Source organism: Diplotaxodon limnothrissa, linkage group LG6, assembly GCF_057381915.1.
Source record: "Diplotaxodon limnothrissa isolate DT_005_m linkage group LG6, D_limnothrissa_male_GT1.1, whole genome shotgun sequence".
Lineage (NCBI taxonomy): Eukaryota > Metazoa > Chordata > Actinopteri > Cichliformes > Cichlidae > Diplotaxodon > Diplotaxodon limnothrissa.
This window is the reverse complement of record NC_140601.1, coordinates 33,377,419-33,403,549: the sequence shown is the minus strand read 5'-3', so window position 1 is coordinate 33,403,549 and position 26,131 is coordinate 33,377,419. Positions and strand designations below refer to the sequence as shown.

Below are 26,131 nucleotides of genomic sequence, written 5' to 3'. Positions count from 1 at the left end.
TTCTTCACAGTAGTTGTTGGATTGTGTGATGGACCGAGCTGAAAAAGCAGGAGGAGTCAGGAATTATTAGAAAATTAGGGTTTTCATTTATTTAACCCCAAAAATTATATTTACAAAAGTAATAAATGTTGAACTCATATAAGAGGTCAAAGAAACGAAACTAAACTCAGGCAAAAACTGAACTTAACAAACCAAATGACTGCCCAAACAAACACAACTGACCTATACAAGAAATGACACACAGGGATATATATATATAATGTCTGATCAGACCACTATGACACACGAGGGGTAACTACACAAAACACAATCGCAAACAACAAAAGATGCAGTACAGTCTGGTTTGTTAATAAACTAAACACTAAAGAAGACAATCAAAACTACTGAACCCTAATCTCAAATATTTAATTAAGTACAAATACTTTGTTTTTAATTAAAGAAAGCACACATTCTCCCCCTCAGCAGGAAGTGGTGGTACGGTCCAACTAGCCCTCTTGTATTTAACAGCTTCAAACCCAAGCCACTGCCTTTTGTCTGACAACTCCCAGGGATCATGGCAGGTAAGAAATAAAAACAAACAAACAAAGTAATGAACTATTATGAATACATAAGTAAACTAAATGTGCACGCTTACAAATAGAAGAAATGTCCATCCATCCATCTTCTTGGTCGTGGGGTCAGCAGTCTAAGCAGAGAAGCCCAGACCTCGATCTCCCCAGCCACCTCCTCCAGCTTATCCGGGGGAACACCAAGGCATTCCCAGGCCAGCCGAGAGATATAATTTCTCCAGTGTTTCCTGGGTCTGCCCCGGGGCCTCCTCCCGGTGGGACATGCCCGGAACACCTCACCCAGGAGGCATCCTTGTCAGATGCCTGAACCACTTCAGCTGGCTCATTTCGAAGAAGAAATGTATCCAAACCAAACAATAAAGTTATTGAAACTTAAGTGTGTTATTGTGTTCAAATAAAAAAATAAAAATACATAGAAGTTACCGACTTTAAAGTGTGGCCATGGGTTTGGCTATTACAGATTGGTTGTGACAACTGCATATTCATATGGTCTAACCTACTCTGGAGAAAGTTTATTTACACAAGATTAAAGGAAGAAGTTAAGCATCTAATATAAAAACTGTTTCATTCTTGCACAAAGAATGTATTTTGATTGGTGCACTTCGATAACATAGCTGCAGTACGAACAAAAGAAATGCAATCACAGACTTTTGATATGACACAAACAGGATAAATGCGATGCACTGGTACCATCTCTGAATATATAGGATAAGATTATATCATATATATGTACTAAGTTTTAATCGCATTCTTGATCTTGTCCTGACGTATGGCATAGAAACTGAACATTTAACAATAGTTCCCGAAAAACATCTTTTATCTTACCATTTCTTAATTACATTTAAACTTAACAGATTTTTTCCTATCCAGGGACTGAAGACAGTATTTACTGTAGATGGTGGTGATGGTGGTGGTGATGGTGGTATTTACTGTACAGTGCTAGGTGCCAACATATTGATCCTCATGGTGTATGACTCTGGATACTGTGGCTTCATAAAGGCCTCAATGAAGCTTGACATTTTGTTAGGATCAGATGAGCCGGAAACATACCTTAGTTATGCTGCAAAAGGCTTATGTTCGATTTTGTGCTTGAGTGGGGGAGCGGAAAGGAAGTCCACAGGGAGTCGCAAGCTGCTTGTCTACGTATAGTGTTTGCTATCAGTGGAGGCAGAAATAAAAGTATGTGGTACAGCCAGTCTGTGGACTACTCCTGGTTGTGCCGTTAGTGGTCAATCGGCCAACCATGGAGAGGAATGGATTTACAAATAGCTGAAGTGAAAAAAAAGCGTTAAAAACAATGAAACGTGAATTACTGCAGCAACGGTCTGTACTTTTATGGTTGCATTTTTGGTGTACTTCACTCAGTGATCACAACAGCATGCAATTATCTCAGGTGACTGAGTTCTGTTTTGGTAACCTAATTCTCTTGTGCCTTTGAAGAACCAAACCTCGATTAGCTTAACCAAGAGCCAGGATCATCCCATTGAATAAATCAACGTTGAATGGATGGTGAATGGGGCTATGCATAAGGCCATATCTGAAAATGCTGGCAAACTTGTGTTTTGTGATTGGTGGCCTGTTATCCAACATAGGTTAAGTGCTCAGTTTCTTCATGTCTGACTTAAAACCCTGTGCACAATTATCGAGATTTTTTTCAACCTTTATGTTATAATTTATTCACTTAATTTACTATGACACAATACACCCTGTAAATTAAATCATAATCCAATGTGACTACAGTAATATATTATATTGAAAAGTAGCTGACCCTCAGGATGTGCTGCTAATGCTGACACACTGACATTTTCAAGTTATTGACAAGTTAACTAGTGACCTATAAGAGCAAAATCAGAGACCATTTAACTAGTTAAAGCCCCTGAAGTTTTTAAAGAGAGCAAAAGGTTGGGGGTCAGAGGGAGAGTTTACTGGATTATGGATTGTGAGCCACAAAAGAGCTTATGACTTGATCTTGGCTCAGTGCAGCTGAACTCTTTCTGCAAGTCCCAGCAAGTAGATCTCTGAGCACCGTTATTCTTTATTACCCAGGAAATTGGTACTGAATGCTAACACACAGACAAACACACACTGTTGCTCAGTTGTGCTAAACAAGCAGTGCAACATGCAAAACTGTATTTGTCACCCATCTTACCCATTTTCATCTACGTTTTGATCACTCTCAGGCTACATTTAATTCATTATTCCTTTTACATGATGCAAGCTAACCTAGACTTTACCCTTGGTGTCGGCCTTTAACATTTGGCTCGATCTTTAGGACTCAATCTCTGTAGTTTATTCTGTGCAGTGTTATCTCTCACAGGCATGCCACCGAAACAACAAACGGTGTATTATCCTCGTTTTTCAACTTCCAGCTAACCAGCCAGCACAGGCAAGCCAAATTTTCCGGCTGTGCCCGGTTCCCGTTGTCATGGAGATGACGTCATGCTGCAGCACCGGGAGGAACGGCGCAGCCGCGGACGGAGGGAGGGGACGAGGAGCTTAAACCGCAGCCACAGCTCCTCCGCCATTCAGCCAGACTGCCGACTGATCCTGGAGGGCCAGGACTGTTCAATTGCAAATCCGGAGCCCACCGCAAGCTTCCCCCTGTTTCTCCAGCAGCAGCTCTCTGTGAGACACCCCACACCGCAGCGACAAAATGCGTGAGATTGTGCACCTGCAGGCCGGGCAGTGCGGGAACCAGATTGGAGCCAAGGTGAGAAAAACAAACGGATCCTTGTTGGCATGTCGTCTACCTGTTAACTGTAGTCGGTTTTATGTAACGAAACACAAGTTTATCCTTGCTGCTGCTGACGTGTATCCAAGCAAGAGGTCATGCTGCTCACAGGAAATACTAAATAGGTCAACATAGTGGGGTGGAAAGTCTTGAATAAGCGTACAAAAGCATCCCTCAGGATGGGCGGTGGCAAGTCGAGACGTCCCCATTATTGTCACTTGATGCACTTTTAAATGAACGACAGCACATAAACGGGGACCACGGGGTGTTATCGGTGTAACACAGCATGCTGGATGAAGCTTATCTGTGTGTGAGAATATATTGATTTAGGCTGACAAATCATTATTCGGGAATTTAATGAATGAACTGACAGCAATCGTGTGTGTGTGTGTGTGTGTGTGTGTGTGTGTGTGTGTGTTTGGGGGGGGGACACACTGAGAGGGGTGTGGCTCAGACAGCGAATTGACAGGAACACCGGCAGACGTGCTGCCGTGCAATTTTTTTTTTCCACATATGCAATCATATTTAATTATAATAATAAGTAGCGCTTTAGGCTGATATTGTATTACCCATCTTTTAAACCTGTCCTTTAAAGGTGTCTGTGAACCAAAGATGTAAGATGGCTTGAGAAATGTATTACACAAGATTCTGAGGTTGGATTGATAAAAATACTAACAAGGATAATGATTTTAATTCTGATTTTTTTTTCTAATTTTTCAATTCATTATTCCCAAATACCATCAGAACAGAGCAAAAGCAGCACACGTCACACCTTAGGAAATATTTACTCTTTAATATTTGCCCTTTGATTAAATTTGTTGTCAATCTTCTAAGCAATTAATCACGTGGTTGAGCTTCTATGGTTTAACAAGTACAGCAGGATATAAATAGCGTTGAATTTAGCTGTCGGCATTTGAATGTCTCGACACTGCCACAGCACGCATTTAACTGCTCTCTGGCTTGTCTGTCTCTAATCGACCTGTCTGCAGTTCTGGGAGGTGATCAGTGATGAGCATGGCATCGACCCAACAGGAACCTACCACGGAGACAGTGACCTGCAGCTGGATAGAATCAACGTCTACTACAATGAAGCTTCAGGTTGGGACTTTTGAAAGGCAGCTATTCACTGTATGTGTCGATCTTTGCTTTCGAATGGTCTATATTTGACCATTTTTAACACGTGACTTTGTATTGCAGGTGGAAAATATGTGCCGAGGGCCATCTTAGTAGATCTGGAACCAGGCACTATGGACTCTGTCCGCTCTGGGCCTTTCGGACAGATCTTCAGGCCAGACAACTTTGTCTTTGGTATGGGATAAACCACACAGACACACACAAAAACACACATAATTACATGCCTTATTGATTATACAGAATATAATGATAGCTGAAGTACTGGCTTTGACAAGTAAACAGTTTAAATAACAAACTTTGACATTTTGATAGCTAAATATACTTCTAGACAAACAAACCCTAGCTCAGCCGATCACAATGAACTTGTTCCTTCCAGGTCAGAGTGGAGCGGGTAATAACTGGGCGAAGGGCCACTACACGGAGGGAGCCGAGCTGGTGGACTCTGTTCTGGATGTGGTGAGGAAGGAGGCTGAGAGCTGCGACTGCCTTCAGGGCTTCCAGCTCACACACTCTCTGGGTGGCGGTACTGGCTCTGGTATGGGAACTCTGCTAATCAGCAAGATCCGTGAGGAGTATCCAGATCGTATCATGAACACCTTCAGTGTGGTGCCCTCTCCTAAGGTAGAGTGATTATGCAAACCATCTTTGCTGGCATCCGTTTGTCTCCCTTTGGTTTTCCTGATCTTTGCCTTTTCTGTCTCCAGGTGTCAGACACAGTGGTGGAGCCCTACAACGCCACACTGTCTGTCCACCAGCTGGTTGAAAACACAGACGAGACTTACTGCATTGACAACGAGGCCCTGTATGACATCTGCTTCCGCACCCTCAAGCTCACCACTCCCACTTACGGAGACCTTAACCACCTGGTCTCCGCCACCATGAGTGGGGTCACGACTTGCCTTCGTTTCCCCGGTCAGCTCAACGCTGACCTCCGCAAGCTGGCTGTCAACATGGTTCCCTTCCCTCGTCTGCACTTCTTCATGCCCGGCTTTGCTCCCCTCACCAGCAGGGGTAGCCAGCAGTACAGAGCCCTCTCTGTGCCCGAACTCACTCAGCAGATGTTCGATGCCAAGAACATGATGGCCGCCTGCGACCCACGCCACGGCCGCTACCTCACCGTGGCCGCTGTGTTCCGAGGGCGCATGTCCATGAAGGAGGTGGATGAGCAGATGCTGAATGTGCAGAATAAAAACAGCAGCTACTTCGTGGAGTGGATCCCCAACAACGTCAAGACAGCCGTGTGCGACATCCCGCCCCGTGGCCTCAAGATGGCCGCGACCTTTATCGGCAACAGCACTGCTATCCAGGAGCTGTTCAAACGCATCTCTGAGCAGTTCACGGCCATGTTCCGCCGCAAGGCCTTCCTCCACTGGTACACTGGCGAGGGTATGGATGAGATGGAGTTCACTGAAGCGGAGAGCAACATGAACGACTTGGTGTCCGAGTACCAGCAGTACCAGGATGCTACAGCCGAGGAGGGAGAGTTTGAGGAGGAGGGAGAGGAGGAGGTGGCCTAAGGCTGAAGTCACTCATTGTTTCTCATCTGCACTCATGACTCCATCCAACCATCCATCCGCTCATTCCGGTCCTACTCTGCTCTCTTTTTCTTTTCCTAGAGCACTGTCCTTTCCCAGTTTTCTTGTTCCTGTATTTTCTTAGTTCTTCCCGTTTCTGTCTGCCTCTTCTCCTCATATCTCTTGACCCCTGTCCCCCTTTCCTGCCAGAGTAGGACTCACACTTTAAACATGTAAACACAGTGCTCTTTTAGAGGTAGCTAACACAGATGTGTGCTTGTGGGTTATTTGTTAAATTGTTTTTATTTTGGAGGGTTTGTTTTGCTTAGTGTTTGTTAATTATCATCGGTTAAACAATTGCATACCTGGAACACATTCACTTCATTCAAATATTATGACTTGTGTAATTTGACATTGATTAAAATACATTTGTGGGAAAAATATCCATTTGTGTATTTACTTTTTTCTCTCACATTTGAAGTTGGTAAATGGCCTGTATTTGTATAGCGCTTTACATAGTCCCTAAGGACCCCAAAGCGCTTTACACACCCAGTCATTCACACACACACACATTCACACAAGTTCACTCTGATACACTATTATTAAAATAATACTTCAGTCTGGAAGAGAAAGAACTTGATTTTAACTTTCAGCCTCGATGTCACAGGAAGTAAATCAAAATGGAGCCCTACAACAGATTTAGGCAGTGTGGCTGCAGCAACACAAGGAGGCAGTATGACATTTGTGAGTGTGGTTCTTGTCTGAGCAGGATGTGCATGTGTTATTGTCGCCTCACTACTTCAGTATTTTGTTATGGTGTTCAGTTCTAATTCCTGCTTATGTGAGCAGTATCAAGAAACATATTTAGCTTTCTATGTCGGCTATATGATTTATACTAAAGTGAAACCAGCACCTTTCAGTTCCTCAGTAAAGGCTGCCATTACGTTGGCACTCGGGGAAAGGTTTAATACAGAGTGATTTATCAACAGGTTCCTGGCAACTGTTCTAATGTTAAAGTAAAGACTTATCCATTTTAAAAACTTAAATATGCAAATTTCCCAAAGTTTTTTGTAAGTTCTTTACTTTTGCAGCTGCTAATGTGAATATGTGGTTTTTGTTAAAAGTCAAATTTGCATTTAAAATGCATGAAGAACAAAAAACATTAAAAGATAAAGGAATTTTAAGCCAAGTGTCTATAAATGGCCTGAATTTTGATAGGTGGTCTTATAGCAGACGTCATTCACACACGAAAACCACACATACTGACATAGATCAGGAAGTGTTCTGTCATTCCAGTGCTGATTGAGCAGGCTGCTGTTACTGTTGCAGTCTCTGTCACTGTTACATCAGAGGTATGGTTGTCAACTAGTACACCTGCTGAAGACCTCTCTCCTCTTGGATGCCACACATGGACACAGTCGCATTTGGACAGTATGGGCTCCAGACTGAAGTAAGTAATTATGTCATTTTTGTGTGTCGACTTCCATCACCATCAGTATGCCCGTCAGTCTGTTCTTGCGGTTTCTATTACTTCCTCTCGCAACTGCACAGGAAGTTTCCTGTAGCAGTTCTGTCGCCTTCTATCTGTTGCCATATGCTTCACGGTACATTTGTTCTTGTTCACAGCAAAGAGAAAAGTTCCTCTTTCGTTCACACATATGACTCGTTTGTATTACTTGGCTGTTGATTTGTTCTCAACATTACACCTGGTTTATTTTTGTTTATGCTCAGAATCTTCTTCGTTTTGAGAAAATTTATGCTAGACGTGGTGTCAATTCGAAGCACTGTCTCAACATGTATATGACTATATTTGGTGGTTAATGGGTTTTAAGAATAAATTTGTGTCATTGCTCTTAAATCTCTTTCCTGTCAGACAAAACCCTGAGCGAACCTTCTACTGGTTCTTTGAAGCAACTTGCCCTGTAGCCAGAGACAAAGGTGAGGCCTCTGTGGTTTATCATCTGTTGCAGAGCAACTTAGCTACGCAGAGTGATTTGTCAGCACTGGACAAGTTGATTAAAATTGCTCTTCCATTATTTTCTGTAACTGTATAAACCTACCTTTTGTCATTTTCCTACATGACACACAGCACCGATTTGAATTTCAAGCACTTGGCTTCAAAAATAAAAGATGATGTTTTTTATTTATGTATTATAAAATCATTAAAACGTCACCGCTAGTCTTTATAAAGGTGTTTCTGCTTGCACTGAGAATTGTTCATGCTTCCTGTCATGTGATCAAAAAAACCCACACAGCCTGTGTAGTCAAACATGAACTACATAGAAAGATGGTGTAGTGATCCCTCTGACTGAGCAGCTGAGCATGTGCAGAAGACCTTAAATGCTAAATAATGTTTAAAAAGCATTATATTTATACATTTGGAATCATTTGCCACTACTTTTACCTCATTATTTTCTTTATTTTCATCATAGTTATTTTCTAAACTTTTAAAAGGCTGCTACAAAATAACTTCTAAATACATTTTAAATGTAGAATTAGCATTAGTATTTGTCCACTCACTTATTTTAATGTTACAGATCCTGGACTGCTGTTTCAGTTTCCAGAAGACTTCAATGATGAGGTAGCTTGTGTTTTCCTGCCCTTGTGAACAAACGTAATAATATTTATGCTTTAAATAAAAAAAATAGCCTTTGTTTTGTTTGTGGGTTTTTTTTTACACAAAGTGAGAACCAGTGTTTTAAGTTGTTCAATATGAAGCTTTACTTCTTGTTTCAGTTAAATTCCTGAAACATCAGCTTACTGACATTCTCATCTACAATAGGGGAACACCTTAAAATCATATCATAACATAACATTGTATGTGCTTGTTAACTTACTGGTCCTCTAAACTTCGATGGCATGCCCCCCTCCCCCACTCAGGCCTGAAAACAAGCACAAAAAAGGTTCATGCCCCACAATTTTTTTTTTAAATCTTTACAACAACAAAAGCACTTCCAAATTGAAATTTAATGAATTAAAGTGCTCCACTTGTGTGGCCAAGCTGTAGTTAGATTACTTTCTGCTATGCACCCTGACAGAGATCACAGTATATGCATCTAGATTATTTGTCCTGTTTCAAAATTGTTTCCCACTTTCTAGGAGTCCTGTCAAACATTGCCCAGGTTCTGCTTCCCGTATGATATACAAAGGTGAGTAGAATAAACTTGTTGGTTTACTTCAGACTGCATTTCTGTATCATTTGTGTTTCATATGTTGTCTTCTCTCTACATTTGTCTACTCAGAGTGAGAGATGGGGTGGCTGTGCAGCACTTTACTTTTGTTCTAACTGACCTTGAGGGATGTCAACGCTTTGGCTTTTGCCGTCTCACCAACAGCACACATACCTGCCTTTGCATTCTAAGGTACATTTCAACATGTGTTAAAAATATTTTAACACCAATTCTATTTGCATTACTTTCATTTTCAGGATACCGTTGTTAAAAAGTGTTGTGGTTGTGTTATTTTTATCAATGTTATTACAGCTATCTTCCATGGTTTGAAGTGTTTTACAAACTACTCAACAACTTGGCTGACTATCTCTCAAAAGGGCAGGTAAGATTCTCATGTGTAATATTTATCTTCTCCCACTTGTCTCTTAACCGCAGTTAAACTGTTAATAAAAGATGGACAAAGCATTTGTTGGTTTGTAAGATCGTATATTGAGACTAATAGCTGAGCGTTTTGTCCATTTCCATTTTCCTACACAAGGATTTGACTGAGAAACCAAGGACAGTGAATACTCTTATGGTAGTAACTTGTCAACTACAACATAGTTACACGTAGCAAATATACTTGCTGTATTGTATTCGACTCTCACAGGATTCTTGAATAATTCTGTATCAAATAAAAGAATGCAGGTTTAAAGCAGTTCTACATTAGCTTCACATTTCCAAGCAAGAGGCTTCGTCCATCTGTGTCCATGTAGCATCTATTTCAGTATGCTTAACATGACCACTTCATCTCTTCAACAGACCAGTGAAATGAAAGTTCTTTTGGCATCACTCTACAACCAGCCCCTTCCACTGGCTGCTGGATCCGTCACCCTGCAGATGGTAAGTCTCTAATTAGCCAACAAGAACTTGGAGTCACACAAAACTATACTGCTGTTTTCTGTCAGTGGTTAGTGTGTTGTTGTTTTTTTCTGAGGGAGAGCAGGTTTTGGTCAGCACAGAAGTGTCCCATCCTGTTGGACACTCAGAGAGACAAAAGGGGGTGAGTCCCACAGGAGTTCATGTGGTCTGGAATCACAGCTTTGTAGATACAGACTAACTCCTGCTGGAAAACTACAGTTGTCTGTGCTTGGTGGCTACAGCTGCAGACTAAAACCTTGTGTTTAAACCAAAGCATGCACAACATGCACTAATATCTGGCATTCCTTATAGCCTTTGGAACAATTTGTTTATTAATCCAAAAGCCATAAACATGCCATTATGTTACTGACCCCAACAACTGTTTTGTCTTATAAGAAATGCCTCTGTGTGGCCGAAAGCTGTAACAGGTTTTATTTTATGAATGTTTGTGCTTTTTTGAGTTTCATTCCAAAATAAATTGGTTACCTGAAAAACACATTTACTCACCTTGTGCAATTCCTTTGCATTTGCAATGGAGAATATATTTAGAAAGTTTCAGTCCTGGTTGATGGGGAAACTCTTATGATTACAATGGAAAAAGCAGGTGTTACATTAGTAGCATTTTTTTATGTAGTTCTAAATGTTAGTTGAGTTAAGTCAATTTAAATACATTGCTTTTGCAGAAAAATGCTAATCTTAAAGAGCAACAAAATTAAGTTTAAATCTCATGAAGGATTTCAAGAGTTGAGATTTGAGTTGAGTCAGAGGCTGTATATAAAGGATGGACAAAAACACCGTGCTGTCGCAAACCAACAAACCATTGGTTTGTTGACTTCTGTTGTGAAACTTCAGGCTAATCATTTTTCATCAGTGTCCTAGTTTTTCAACAACACCCTATGAGAATCTCCACGCTTGTAAAATAGTGTCTTGTCAAATACTAGCCAAATGCCAAACCATATGCTGATTATTTTTATTATTATATTGGATTCCTAGGTGACTTTAGGATTTATATTTGATTATGATGCTTTGTATCAGCCTCAGATATGTATTTGCATTTATATGCTTAATCAGTGCTGTATGTGCCTGCTTTATGGGTGGTTGGGTTGGGGGAGGAGAGTTTTAAGGCTTGCTGTGTATACTTGATTATATTGCTTGTATCGTGCATCTCAGACATATACTTGTATCTTATAGCCTGTTAAATATTGTTTACTTGCCTAGGGACTGCAAGTGGAACATAGGTAGTAACTAAATATGGTAATGGCATGTGAGGTCAGTAAGTTTGTGCAAAGTTCCTGACAAATACAAAATGCAACTAAACCTAAAACTATTAAAGATGATGTGAAACTGGTGATTGTGGCCACAAACCTATTAGAAACATGTTCTCTGAGGTCATGCATTGAGTAAGTAACAGAATGACTTTCAAAAAGAATCCTACATAAATGATTTCATTTTGCAGCCAGATGTGCCATTGTCCGCTGCCCCCACCCTCCCCCCACTGGCTTCATTTTTAAGACCATGAAGCTACATCCATCTTTTATATACAGTCAGTGATTATTTTTTAGCTCACATAACTGTGTGTGCATGTGTAATTGATTGCTGTAGAGGGAATTTTGGAATGAAATACTAAATTATATGTCTATAACCTTTGATGTGTGCATATATGATGTGGAAGACACTAATCAGCATACTAAACCGTGTTGCTAAATGCAAAAACACTTCCCAAAAATTTCAGAGATATTATCTCAAGGATTACTGATAGTGTTGATAAAGTATGAGCAATGTTTTATTTCATATGTTTTGGCAGGTTCCATACTTCATCGCTCCAGACCCCAGAAGTCTCCCTTCCATACCTGAAAACGTAAGCATGGTTAGGTTAAAAATTTAAGGCTAAATTTTAAATTTCAACAAGCAGTGATGGATTATGTGAACACGCCTTTCCCCACTTCAAGCTAATATTTCTATCTGTTTCTTGTTTTATACACCAGAGGAACTTGACCGAGTTGATTGTGGCAGTAGACGTGGGGAACCTGCTTCAGCTGTATGCCAGTATGCTGTTTGAGAGACGCATCCTCATCTTTGCCAGCAAACTCAGCACTGTAAATTACACAATTCTCTTTTATCCATTGCTTTACTTTAAATGTATTTACATCAACTTTGTGGTATAAAAGAGAACTCCCATCCCCCTAACCCATCCATCCATGGTACATGACTAACATGAATTAATTTTCACACATCAAGCATAATGAAAAGTAACTAGGCCTTATCAGGTCTTAAAATGATATAATTACCAGCTCAGACGAACAAAAACACATGCCATATCCTCCAGAGAACCGAGGAAACAAAAGTATCTTTCAGTTGAACTGTTTTTGTCCACTACAGAGGACATGATGAGTAGGTCGGATCTCAAGAGGATATTAAATGCCAAAATGCAGAAGCAGCGTGTGTGAAAAACGAACTATACTCAGTGATTCAAGAGATTGTTTAACCACTTTTGTCAGCAATAACTTGAAGGAATTATTTTATGTATGACTTTGTCAGTCTCTCACATGATTGTGGAGGAGTTTTGGCCCAGACTTCTATACAACATTGCTTCAGTTAATTAAAATTTGTGCTGGAGTTTGATTGGGCCATGACAACACCTTCACTCTTTTATTTTTTATCCATTCTACTGCGCATGTACTGTTGTTCGGTTCCATAACCCAGTTTTGGCTAATTTTGTCCTCTCAGTGACCGCAAAGTTCCCATGCCCTGCAGCTGCAAAAAAGCTCTAATCATCAATTTTATCTCTGTGCTTGATAGTTGCTATAATGTGTTTGTGTTTGGGTTGGTATGCAGTGTTGTGGCCAAACATCTCCAGTTATGTCTACTCTGTCCAAAGGACATTGTTTCAGAAGTCTTGTGGTTTGTTTAGGTGCAGTTTTGCACTCATGCCGTCATGTTCTTTTTACAGAGGCGAGGCATTGTCCTGGCAACCCTTCCAAACAAGCCATACTTCAAATTGTTCTGCCATGAACTTAACATAACATGTTACCTGAGGCGTGTAAAGTCTTAGACCAGTTGTTGGGATTGTAGCATCGTCTTATCATGGAGTAAATTTTCTTTAACTCACGGGAAGACTGGGAGTTGTCTTAAGTGTTTTCCACTTGTGAACAATATTTTTCATTTCTCGTGTCTCATTGTTGAGTAATGGATGTCAAATTGTTTGGAAATGGCCACATAAGTCTCCCCAAGCTCATGGGCAGTAATAGCTGCCTCACTATGATCATTGATGATGTCTTATGTTTTTTGGCATTGTATTAATACACACTTAAATACTCCACTCCAACAAACTGCCCAAACTTCTGATTTTGTTGATGATGAAGCAACATCTGCAGGCTACTTAACCCTTAATTTAACAACATACGTAGTTTTTCACACAATGCTTCTACGTTTAAGCTTAGTTTGTTGTAAATAAATAATGGCAGGTCATGTTGCTTGTTGATGTTCATCAGGTTATGTTTAATGTTCTGATATGTTAAAGCTTAGGATGGAGAGGGGCTGTGCTTTCCCTTTATGATTGTACAACTATGTTTGGTCAGCTGCCATTAAAGTCAGTAGCAACACTAGTATCTGCTGAATCCATGTAACTGGAAGTCAGACGTAGAGCAGCTAGAACATGTTTGAATCTATAGTTTTGTAGTCATACCTTGACCACTATTTTTGGCATGTGTCAAACCACACAGGAAGATTTGTGTGCTAAAGCTTTTCTCCATTTTGTGCGTTTAGCTGACATCCTGTGTGCATGCACTCAGTGCTGTGCTATACCCCATGTACTGGCAACACATCTTCATACCTGTCCTGCCACCGCACTTACTGGACTACTGCTGGTGAGATTTGTCTGTTTACGTGTTTAACTGCCTACCTATCTATCTACAAATCTGCCTTCCTGCCCACAGCTGTTTAATTGATATTTGTTTTTTAATGGTCACAGTGCACCCATGCCTTACCTGATAGGAGTCCACAGCAGTCTATCTGAGGTAAACTGCTGAGCTTATACTTCAATATAAAGCCACTGCTAAACTCAAATCCTCCAAATCTGTCAGATTTGTCTTGAGATATTGAAGCCTAATCTGTTACTGTCTGTCTGACAGAGGGTGAGGAGTCGTGGGTTGGAGGAAGTTGTTATTCTGAATGTGGATACTAACACCCTGGAAACCCCTTTTGATGACCATAAAAGGATACCTTCAGATGTGGTAATAAATAGTCTTAGTTTGTGTGATGATGCATAAGCTGCTTCTTTTGTTTCCACACTTTTTTATTTTAAGCAGGAAAGTGTGATTTCACTAACTATTTTCGCCCATTCACTGCAGCCCTACACGCTACTTTGATCTTCAACATTCATAATCTTCAACTGGACCCATGTGAGAATAGCTTAGATGACTGTCTGGTAAACTTGATTTGCCTGCTACAAAATCTGACAATCAGGCAGCATCCTGGCTGAAATCAAACACTGGACTATTTCAGGGGTGTCAAACTCATTTTACATGGTGGACCGCATATAGCCTACTTTGATCTTAAGCGAGCTAGATCAATGAAACTCCCCTTTCTGTCAGTGTCAATTACATATTTAACTTTGTTTTTCCACGATGAAGAAAAAAAAGGAAATCTGTCAGCACGACTCTTCAGACTTAAAGTGAAAGAAATAAAATCACATTAAAAGTTCTGGTAGCTTATTGCCCAGACATTTTTGTTTTAAGCTGTAATCTTAAAAACTGAAATTTCTATACTAAAATCTGAAAAAGTGAAAAACAGAAACTTTTATGTTTTTCACAAAGTTACCGAGGTTTCATTAGGGACATAGCTAAGCATTTTACAATTTAGCATAATTTTGTAAGTTGAAATTTCTTCAGTACTGAATAGCAGAAATTAGGCTTTCATGTCAGCGGTTATATTTTTTGGGGGGGACTCAGTGGCCGACAACACTGTTCACAATGGTGAACTGTAATAAGCAAGCGAATAAAGCAGGAAACATCACTGTCAATTTTTTTATGGGAAACTGGTATCAAAGCACAGCGAGAGATAGATATAATTGCACACGTTTGATATCCCATCCAACTATTTTAAACATTTCTGAAGCGAACTAACTCACGTTATGTACTAAAGTAAGGACGGGCAGGTTTGGACAATTCCCCAGCATATTCTCTTGATTTCACCTCCCTTTTAGTGGTAAAAATGACAATAGAATATAATGATGCTACTTAGGGGACAGGTGTTATGATGAAAACTAGGCTCAAAACCTATAAAAAGGAAACAAGAGTCCTCTTAACACATTTGAAATAGTGTTTACATGTGAAGAACATGAGACAAATAAGACCACTAATAAACATAGTTTACTAGTTATGGTTTAAATACATTTAATTCACAGTATACATTACAGTTGGACCAATCAGTGCTTTTTAGACTGCCTTGGGTACTGGAAAATCACAAAGTTTTATCTCTGAGCAGGGACATACTGGGCCCAGAAACTGTGCTAAAAGAACAAAATTTACACCATGCAAGATTGTCGAGTTGCTCAAATAGTTTTTAAGCCCCTGAGCGCATATATATTAATAAACATATTACAGATATAAATACAGATGCTGTATGTGTCCAGATGTCCGGATTGAAGATGTGTTTGAAGCGCCAAGCGGTGTCACCTGGATGTGGTGTTTCTCAGGCCTTCCTGAAGGCTCAGGCTCTGCTCTTTGGAGGCTACAGGGATGCACTGCAGCCTAATGAGGTCTGTCATACATGAAATACATATCGGTATTTATATATGTATTTAGAAAATCAATTTAGGCACTTTTATTTCCACATTTCCCAACATGTTTAATTTAAATTCTCTAAGTATTCTGCAGCTCTGCACATCTGTTATATCAGTATTTATTTTTAGGAGTAATTCTTCTTTTGTTGTTCATGGCCGTCTCTATGTGTTGCTTATTGCAGGAAGGAGAAATATGTTTCTGCGAAAACCTGTTTTCAGATCACAAATCTCCGAGTATGAAGCAGTTTCTTCAGAGTGCTGTTCATTTGCAGTGCTTCAAACAGGTAAACACTGCCCTCTGCTGTACACTTAATGCAATTGTAATAGTAGCTGAGCAGTGGTTGGACAGAGATTTAGAAAATGTTCGAGGTGATTGTATAACAGCCATTGATAGAGATGTGTAATTTGATAGATTGTGTTATGCTAAACAGATTACTATTTTTTAAAAATAATAATAATCATTATTTTTTACATAATTAACAAAAAAGATTTTGAATTTGGCGTGAAGTCAGGCCAAGCATCTTCATGTCACTATAAATGAGTGAGCTGTTTTATTGATGCTGTATATTTGTTCGTTTTTTCAGTTCATCGATGCTCGTCTGGATATTCTGAATAATAAAAATGAACCAGATGATCTCTTTGAGGAGGAGATTATAAAGTGTGAATCCACAGCAGGTGTGTATCTGTATCTTTACCTGTGTGGTTGTGCATGTGTATGTGTATGTCCATTTTTTTCATTGCTTGCTTATGAAATTATTTCTTTATGTAGGAAGAGGTAAATCCTATCAACAGTTAGTTGGTAATTTAAAGGTAAGTTCACTTAATCTTCAAAGAAACACTAATGCATTTGGCATCATCTTGGCAAAAATTCTTGCATTTGTACTTTTGACAGAAAGGAGGAGGTGCTCTCATCCTCAACATGAAGTCCAAAGCAAACATGAGCGTGAGTACAGTGTTGAGGTGTTTTTTTTTTTTTTAAATTATTATTCTGAACTAATACTATGATTATGTTGCGCTGCTGTAGGTCTGCTACTAATCTGTTTATCTGCTTATCTCTTCTAGGCCAAAGTTCTTGCCAAGTCAGGTCTGAAAAACCTGCTGATACATAAGGTGAGCGCATGTTCATGTGGGCAAATGCTTTGATGGATAAAAATTATACTGTGTTTTTAATAAACTTTTGTTTTGTGTTTGATGCAGGTTAATGATGAAGAGCACACCCTTCAGAGAGGTGGATCGGTATCACACCGCCGTGCCCAATCTGACTGCCTGCAGAACCGCCTACCAATCACACAGCACTTCGGGAGGGTGAGATACCACAATTTAATCTCATGCACCAAACCCACATCTGGAAAAAAAAAAAAAAAAAAAAAAAAAAAAAAAATCACTCTTTTAAAATCTAGATATCTACACTCACTGGCTTTATTAGGTACACCTCATTGCATTTAGGCATGTAAAAGTGATCAAGATGACCAGCTGAAGTTTAAACCCAGGATGAGAATAGAAGAGGAAGATGGTTTAAGTGGCTTTATAGATGGCGTAGATTGGTGTCAGATGGGCACCCCAGTGTTTCAGAAACCACACAGCTGTCTGTCCAGTTTTAATGGTCTGACAAAGAGAAAATATTTAGAGAGTCACAATGCTCCACGTAAAAATTGCTTGTTGTTGTCACATCGCCACATTGCTTAAAGCTGAGAGGAGGGCAGCCATTATTCAAATAACCTTTTATTACACCCAAGGTATGCAGAAAAGCATGTCTGAAATAACAATACATTAAACATTAAAGCAGATTAAAAAAAAAATCTTACAGCAGAACATGACCACACGGTATTATTCCTGTCAGTTAAGAACAGGAAACTGAGGCTACAATTTACAGACTCACCAAAATTGGGAAAGAGATGATTGGAAAGGCCTTGACTAATCTGATGAGTCTTCATTTCTACTGCAACATTTGGATGGTAAGGTCAGAATTGCGCATAAACACCATGAAGCATGGATCCATCCTGCCTTTTTTCAACAGTTCAGGCTAAAATTGCCTGCACAGTCACCAGATCTCAATCCAATAGAGGATCTCAGGGATGTAGTGAGATGGATTTCCAGCACTTGTGTGCAGCCAACAGATCTGCAGTAACTGCAGGATATTATCATGTCAATACAGACCAAATTCTCTGAGGAATGTTTACAGCACCTTGTTGAAGTTATGAAAGCAAAAAGGAGTCTAACCCAGTACTAGCAAGGTGAACCTAATAAAGTGGCCAGTCAAGATATAATATAAATATAACCCTGTGACCTCATTTGCTTCTGTATTGTTTTATATTATTCTTATAACATCTGAATGGTTTTCTTGTGGAAAAATTGTATTACCAAACCTTTGCTTTGTTGTTCCATCATGTCAGTCACGTCCCCGTCGACCTGCTCATAAATCTAAGACTCCTAGAGACAAGGACATCATGAAAGACAGTGAAGATACATGGGATGGGTAAGCTGTGATGAAATATATTCACTCATCTACAGAGTGTTTTAGAATACACTGAGGCTGTTACAGCTTAAGCCAGCATTGTATTAACTGCCTAGCTGTACTAAATGTAGCTGTACTTGTTCAGTTCAATTTATGTAGTGCAAATTCACAACAACAGTTGTCTCTTGGCACTTTATATTGTAAGGTAAAGAATCTACAATATTAATAAGAAACCCCAGCGCAAACACAGCTCCTTGCCAAATGGCAATAGTGGGAAAGAAAAACTCCCTTTTAACAGGAAGAAACCTCCCAGGAAGTCAGGTAGGGGCAGCATAAAAGAAACACTATGAGAGAAAAAGACAGAGTGCAATAATTACCAATGATTAAATACAGTAGTCCTGTTTATAAAGGAGTAATTAAAAAAAAAAAAGTGAGTAAAAAAGAAACGCTCAGTGTATCACAGGATGTCCCCCAGCAGCCTAATAAATAATCTGTGTGCTGTCTCCAAACTGGGAGCTGGTTCTGTAGAAGAGGGATAGCTGAAAGCTCTGCCTCCCAGTCTACTTTTGAAAAGTCTAGGAGAGACGGATGGGATGGAGTTCTCCACACAAGACCAGGATTTCTCCAGAATGTTTCCCAGTTATTTATGAAACACACACCATTTTTGGACACCACTAAGACAGTGAGAGGTTTAAGGAGAACATGACAGGAACACAAAGTAATAGAGTGAATGTACCATTCACCAACTGCTTTTCAGATTAGGGTTTAAAACAAAAACGGATAAAACCAGATCAAACAGGATTCAGACTCCTTCCCTTTTGCCAATTTTTTGACTTTAAATAAATAAAATGGAAATAGGGGTGGGCGGTATAAATGGTATATGGTAGAAATGATATAAATTTGGCCAACGATAGAGATTTTGACTATATCGCTCTACCGCGATAGCGCATGTTGATGGTGTCATCAAGCTGCGCCTGTTTTGGTCAAAAGCATTGCAGCCGCTGCACACAACATCATCTGCAAATTATGCCTGGCGGCAGTAATAGCAAAGAGACAAAGCACTTTTGGAATATGGGGAAAGCCAAAAACTGTGCTTCCTCCACTTCCCTACCATTGATTCATTACTGCTGAATTCTCTCGCAGCTGCTCTATTCCAATGTTGTTGCAGTATATTAATGACTAACCTCGTATTGTGCATGGATTATCTCAATTGTTCTCCTGACTGAAGTTTGGTCCGTTTATATCATCCTGCCATGCAATTGCATTTGTCCCTAACCATCAGAAACCCTCACGTTAACTTTTATCGAGTGGAAAAACATTAGCGGCCATCCGTCAGCTTCACTGTGCTAATGTTATGCTAACATAGCTGTTTTGCTAGCGATCACGTAGCACATCCATACCACCATACATACCAGCTAGTCCGACTTCAGTAAACCTACAAACATCACTGCTGTTTAGTTTTCTGTCTTCATTTATGTTGGAAGTGATAGCAGAGCTGTACGTTTGAATTTCTCCAGAAATCTCTCAGTCAGAACATGTCATATCATGTTTAGGTCGGAGCTAGCGAGCTAATGTCCTGCTAACTTCTAACTCCGTTAAATTTAATACATTCTGTTTTCATGGATGCCTGGATGTTAAACTTAATTGTTACACCTGGTAAAGCAGCAGCTGATCATTTGATTTAAGATGAAAGAATATAGACAGTTTTTAACTCTCAGTGATGCCGCAGTGTAGGGCCCAGATTACTCCGCGAGGCTCCTGACTACGGTAGCCGTAATACTCCAACAATCCATCAAGCGGTGCACCTTCATAGCTTACCAAAGTCGTACTAAAACGTTTTTGACAGATTTCTGCGCGCCGTGTACTACATAAAATCAGTTCACGGTCAGTAAGCACAACCAGAATTCTGACATAAGGCACACTGTCGATTTTTGAGAAAATTAAAGGATTTTAAGTGAACCTTATAGTGTGTAAAATACGTTATACAGAAGAAAAGAATATATCGCGATATATATCGTTACCACACATGCTTCAAATTATACCGTGATATGGATTTTAGGCCATATCGCCCAGCCCTAAATGGAAATATCAAGTCCTTAAAGCTGTACTCTGCAAGTAAAAACAAGTGTATAAATAACTAAATATTATTACATTAACATTCAGACTTTTACAATCCACACATGTGTTTTGATGTGAATTGTATGTTTTAATTACATTTTAGATGTTTGTAAAACTCTAAGTTTAACATTCAATTTTACAGGTTAGGAAGGGTTTAGAAAGACATGTGGTTTATGGACAATCCATCAATTCACATAGTCAAAACCAAGCCTTCATATCTAAGCAACTCTCTGAAGACCTAAATAATAAACTGCGGAGAAGAGTTTATCAAACAGCATGTGGAAAGAAAACTGTGTAGAACTCCAAGAATATGTTAGAAGAGCATCGGGCACTAATTATCATTTGGATAATATACTGTATCTTTACAGTGGAGAATTTTTGTTCATACCGTTTTGTTTGTTGCTATCATTTCAGAGCTATGTCTGGGTCCAGGACTGAGCCTGACTCTGAGCTCCAGAAGGATGAAGAAGAAGAAGATGAGGAGGAGGAAGATGCACTGCTGTGTGATGAAGAAGAGATGGATCTTCTTGGGGAGATCTTTGATACACTGAGCTCTCGTAGCTCCCATGACCGTGGCCTGCTGTACGGCACCCGCAGCCTGGATCTGTTTGGGCCAGACAGCCATGACTTTATCACACGGGTAAGAAAACGGGTACACGTGTCCCTAACACACACACAAGTGAATGCAATTTCTGATCTGTCTGTGTTTTCCAGCGTGTTCCAACCAATCCAAGCCAAGAGAGCTTGTCTCTGTCCATCAGTGGCAGTGGCAGCTTGCACAGCTGGAATCTGGAAACAACAGAGGAGTTATCAGACCTGACAGCAGACACTGACTGGCCATGCATGGACACTAGTGTACCAGAGGAGGAAGGGTTGGAGAATATGAATATGCAGTCAGAAAACAAAACAGAAGAGCCAAAAAATGGACAGAGGCAGGACGGAGAAAAACAGGAAGAAGTGACAGGAGCAATAAATGGGAATCAAGCAGAGGAAACTGATGATCAAAATAAGTTTAAGGAAGTAAAGTTAGAGGAAAATATAGAGAAACAAGATCCGGGAGAGGGTGTAAGTTTATGGGAGGACCCGGTTAATGAAATATGTGCCAAGAGCGATGAAGGCTTAAAAGAAAACAAAGAGGATGAGCAAAATCAGACAGAGGAGGTAATTGCAGAACCTGAGATGGAAAGAGAAACACATGAAAGTCCAAAAGCAAGAGAAGAAGAAAAAGAGAGCCAACTGGAGAAAAATGAGGTGGTAAGAGGATCTTTAAGCAAACTTATAAACCCAAATCCTAAACATCCCAACTCTGTTGAAGAAGAGCAAAATCAAGGGAAGGAGGCCGTTCCAGATACTACAGTCTCTCCTGGGCCTCAGATTCCTGCTGTTGACCCTAACCCTACATCAGTTCAAGAAAAAAAGATTGAAGTAGCTACAGAAAAACTGGAGCAAGAGGTGAAGCAGACCCCCTCTCCTCCTAAAGTGCTATCTGCTGCAGCACGCTTTCAGTCTCAAGGATCCACCCAAAGCTTCCAGGTAAAGTCCAGGGTTAAGGCCTTCACTGAACCTGGGAAACCTTGCACTGTGTTCAGAAACAGGGAGAATGCACAAATGCCATGTGACTCAAATACATCAGAAACAAACAACCGCACGGAGGAAGCTGAAGAGGAAGAACGACCTCCAGTCAAAGTGTCAGAACTGAAGAAGAGATTTGAAGCTTAAACAATGCTGGTTACATTCTAGTTTTTGTTACTTAAAATCCAATTAAATTGATACATTTGGTTTCTCTCTGCATTTCCCCTGCCTCTCCGTTACTCTTAATCCCAAGCCCATTTGGTTTTACTGAAAATATAAATTATGAAATAAAAGTCAACAATGTAGTGTTATTTAAAGGCTGACCTCTGTAAATTGTAGCAAATGTTACTCAAATGAGGGTGAATGTTGCACTTGGGGATAAGTTTCAGATGAACATTTTGTGCATTAGTATTTATGAATATAACAAGCTGCAGTGTATACAAACACAAAGTAATGAAAAAAAGAACAATGTTCCCATTTTAAGTAGTTTTGGACTTTTTAAAGGCCGTCTCTCTACAATAACAAAAACAATACTGCCACACTCTTACAAACTGGCTGTTTTCTTAGTATGTAAACACATTTTATTGCTTGTATATTTTATACTTGGTGAAATGGTTAATTACTTAGAATTAAGACAGCATGGCTGAAATAAATAAGAAGAAAGTAAGAAAAATGCATGAAAAATGTTTTTCCTGTTGCCTGCTGGGATTTGTGTGGAAAAGGCATGCTATCCATCAGATTCTTTAATAAAAACTGACGCATTCTGGGTATTTACATTTTGCGACCATTTCACTTACGATCTGAATAACCTGAACTTGAATAAAATAAATACTTTAAAAACTGCTTCAACGCTCCAAGACGATGGGCAACAAGCAGGAATACTTGGTGTGCACATTGCAGTTTATTTACATAACACCTTGTGAAACATGCATTTTGATTTGTTTTAGATTAAGTTGAGCTTTTCCTAAGTTATATGAAAGTGCATCACAGTCAATCTTTTAAATCAATATTTCTTATAAATGCAAAAAACGTGTAAAAATATACATTTTTTATATATAAATACACAGAACAGGCCGCACAGAAAAAATACTAACCTGCATACAAATACAAAGTGTTATTTAACTCATGTTCCTTGCTCATGTGGCGGAATAAAAGGGAGTGACTTGTTTACATTGCAATGCACAAACCTCTCTCTTCTCTTCATGCAGTGAAACAAATGATAGAATAAATTTAGAGGTCTGATCAGTCTTTTGTTGTCACTGGCTATTAGAAGCTGCAGCACAAATAGTGTTTAGTTTACTTACAAACTGCTGCTGCAAAACATGATGATCTCTAAGCACAGGATCACAGGAAGCGATCAGTTATAAGTTCATAGCCTTACAAAGTGACAAAGTATGTGAGGACTCATATCAGACGTTCTTCTTTGGGCAATGGTAGGGGCAAGCCAGGTTTTTCACAACCCGCTGACCTTGACTGTTTCTTCTCCACCGCACTGGGCTTGTATGTTCCCTCCATGCTTCTTTTTTTCCTAATGACGCAAAGTAGCAACAGCGTAGTCAAGCTGAGCAGGGACAGCACGGTGGAGACAAACACTGGCACCATGGGTGAGATCGACACCTCCGTGGCCATGCTGAGGAGAGAAATCACAAACTTTTAAAGTCATCAATACGTAATTTATAACATCAACATGAAAGAAGTTGTTACAACCTCTAAGGGTCAGTTGTTCCAACAAGTGTTTCACATTTGCGCACTGGAGGGCAGTTACCTCAGTTACTGAATTCAGGCACCCTAGTGGGGATGCACAACAGTTTTTTTTTGTTTGTTTTTTGTTTCTTTAACCAGAAACAAACAAAAGTGAAAATGTTAATTTAGACTGTATGATTAATGATCAGCTGAGAGGAAAACCGCATATTGGGTCAGTTGAAAAATAAGTTGAGAGTGTTTAAAATGAGCTCACCTCCCAGTAGAGTAGAAAGGATCATTCAGGTCTGCAGGATCTGTTCTTACATTTGCACCATGTAACTGTGGAGCATTAAAAAATTATATATATATATCATTCAGCCGTAACATTAAAGACACCTCCTTAATACTGTGTCTTTTGGGTCATGTGTCCTGTGCACCAGGACATTGGAGAGTGCTTGATCTGTGCCAATGCTTTGGTGGATGCTATAAGTAAACATTACATTTACATAAGTGCCAGGACCCAAGGCCTTCCCAGCTGTGCCCCACACTGCAAAGACATTATTGTTCCACTTTACACATCAGGACTTTTACTGTTGTGGCAGATCAGATACATTTAAAACATATATGTAAAATAGAAGAGACTGTCATGTTTAACACTTTGTATTTACGAGTTTGTGATCACAAGTCATTATTTGCCTGAAAAACAAATTGTAAGAAGGGTTTAAACTGTTTACAAAAAAATCCCAAGCTGCAGCACATCCATCCAACCTGCTGAATGCCTGAATCCAATTCAAGGTAGCTGGAGTGCTGGAGCCTATCCCAGCTACCATAGGGTGAGAGGCAGAGTACACCCTGGACAGGTCACTAATCTGTCGCAGGGCTAACACAAGAAGACAAAATCATCCACACTCACATTCACACTTACAGGCAATGTAAAATCATCAGTGAACCTAACTGCATGTCTTTAGATTGTGGGAGGAAAGAGAGAGATACTTAGTCTCAAATGTACTTCAATTTAAAACACCGCAGCCAGAAAACCTGTGTGACATGACAGGCACATACCTTTCAAGGAAATCTTCCTCTTTCATTCCATAACCACTTGGAATACCAAAAGAAAGAGCTTATCACAAAGTGTTGGATGAGCTCATGTTTGCGATTATATTTTCATGGCAAGAATCGCATGATTTTGAAATACTAATAAACTAATAAACTAATCAAGAAAAAAAAACATACACTAAAGCATTGCTGTTTAACCAATTTAGTCTAATACAAAACTACTTGATCAATTTGAGGTATAATTATGACATACAGACACACACCAAAATGTGTGGTTTACAAGCCAAAACCCCCCCGCAAACTTCATGTTACAGGAATGCCATTGTACTGACTTCCACTACATTCCTTGGGAGTGTATTATTACCACTATGCAAACAAGGACCTCAGCCACTGAAAGTTAGCAGAAAGGGAAGCAATTTAGATTTGCTTTTTCTTCCCAGAATACTGTGCAACCAGCTTATTAATTTAGAGTGCTATTCTACTAACAATACTGTGTTAGTAGTGGCCAATATTAACAACAGGAACTGAATTTTTTATTGCGCTTTCATTGTTTCCAGGTTCTCAAATGTGAGGAATGTTTGCCTTCTTTGGTTTTGTTACGTGATAATAAACCTATTATTCGGAATATAAAAATAGGTCAAATTGGGCCTAACCTAGTTCTCACTCGCACTTTTAAAGCATCAATGAGCAAATCCAGTGTATGGACTTTGCTGTAATTGGATCTATGGCCCTCATAGAAAATCCTTAATCATACCAGACTGGGACACTAGGCTACAAAACACTATTCTAAAAAAAAATCCGTGGAAGATTAAGCATTACACACTGAAAAGGTAGTTAAGAAAATGTCCCGAACTCACCATAAATGTCCATATATGTATAGACAGGAGATGCCGAACAACTCCCAATCTTAAACCTCAGTCTGCAAAGTGTAAAAAGTCTGCTCCCCATAAACCACTTAGACCAACAGACACTGACACACCCACCAAAGTTTAACATTGCCACGGGCTGACGTATGTCTCTGCCCAGGGCGGGATGTCACAGATCCCGAAACACCTGTTTAACCGGTGTCCTTCCGGCTCAGGTGAGCCCGCTGTTGCTCTGAACTGTGACAGGTGAAACCGCTTACAGCCAAAGGAATGAAGGAGCGCGTGCAGCCTCACGAGGAAGCTCAGACCGTTGGGGTTACAGCTGCGTTCATAGGCCAAGGATGAAATTTGGTATTTACCTGCCGGTTAATGGGTATCCAGGTGAGACGATCAACGTTGTAGTGGCACCCTGTTCAAAGTAACACGCTCCCGGAAACCGAGAATGCTCATAGTCTGAGAGACAGATGTCGACGTGTTCGAAGCATACTGAAAGTATTCTGCCCCACTCACCTGTCGTATTCAAATGAGCCTGGTCACATGTCCTCTCTGCACCAATCAGAAACACACTCCCCCTTTTTTTT

The 26,131-nt window shown here is 39.8% G+C and overlaps 2 protein-coding genes across 2 annotated transcripts; both read left to right on the top strand.

Annotated features, from left to right (window-relative positions):
- The first annotated feature begins 3,059 nt into the window (after positions 1 to 3,059).
- Positions 3,060 to 6,377, top strand: LOC146630953 (tubulin beta-4B chain-like). The gene is made up of 5 exons (XM_085356215.1): positions 3,060 to 3,279; positions 4,290 to 4,398; positions 4,498 to 4,608; positions 4,811 to 5,055; positions 5,139 to 6,377. The coding sequence occupies exons 1-5, from the start codon at positions 3,223 to 3,225 to the stop codon at positions 5,949 to 5,951; spliced, it is 1,335 nt and encodes a 444-aa protein (XP_085212341.1). The 5' UTR covers positions 3,060 to 3,222; the 3' UTR covers positions 5,952 to 6,377.
- An 877-nt stretch (positions 6,378 to 7,254) lies between these two features.
- dennd1c (DENN domain containing 1C) lies at positions 7,255 to 22,092 on the top strand. Its single transcript, XM_085355073.1, has 23 exons — positions 7,255 to 7,398; positions 7,822 to 7,886; positions 8,486 to 8,529; positions 9,048 to 9,097; positions 9,191 to 9,310; positions 9,431 to 9,500; positions 9,920 to 10,000; positions 10,095 to 10,160; positions 11,823 to 11,876; positions 12,004 to 12,114; positions 13,784 to 13,884; positions 13,989 to 14,034; positions 14,149 to 14,250; positions 15,651 to 15,776; positions 15,983 to 16,084; positions 16,385 to 16,475; positions 16,570 to 16,610; positions 16,693 to 16,743; positions 16,863 to 16,910; positions 16,998 to 17,105; positions 18,194 to 18,276; positions 20,788 to 21,013; positions 21,088 to 22,092. The coding sequence occupies exons 1-23, from the start codon at positions 7,382 to 7,384 to the stop codon at positions 22,090 to 22,092; spliced, it is 2,808 nt and encodes a 935-aa protein (XP_085211199.1). The 5' UTR covers positions 7,255 to 7,381.
- The last annotated feature ends 4,039 nt before the right edge of the window (positions 22,093 to 26,131 follow it).

Coding starts and splice junctions, on each gene's coding strand:
- LOC146630953 (XM_085356215.1), top strand. CDS start 3,223: ATGCGTGAGATTGTGCACCTGCAGGCCGGGCAGTGCGGGAACCAGATT. Junction 3,280..4,289: donor GGAACCAGATTGGAGCCAAG/GTGAGAAAAACA, acceptor ACCTGTCTGCAG/TTCTGGGAGGTGATCAGTGA. Junction 4,609..4,810: donor GCCAGACAACTTTGTCTTTG/GTATGGGATAAA, acceptor TGTTCCTTCCAG/GTCAGAGTGGAGCGGGTAAT.
- dennd1c (XM_085355073.1), top strand. Junction 16,476..16,569: donor AAAGTGTGAATCCACAGCAG/GTGTGTATCTGT, acceptor TTCTTTATGTAG/GAAGAGGTAAATCCTATCAA. Junction 21,014..21,087: donor GCCATGACTTTATCACACGG/GTAAGAAAACGG, acceptor TGTGTTTTCCAG/CGTGTTCCAACCAATCCAAG.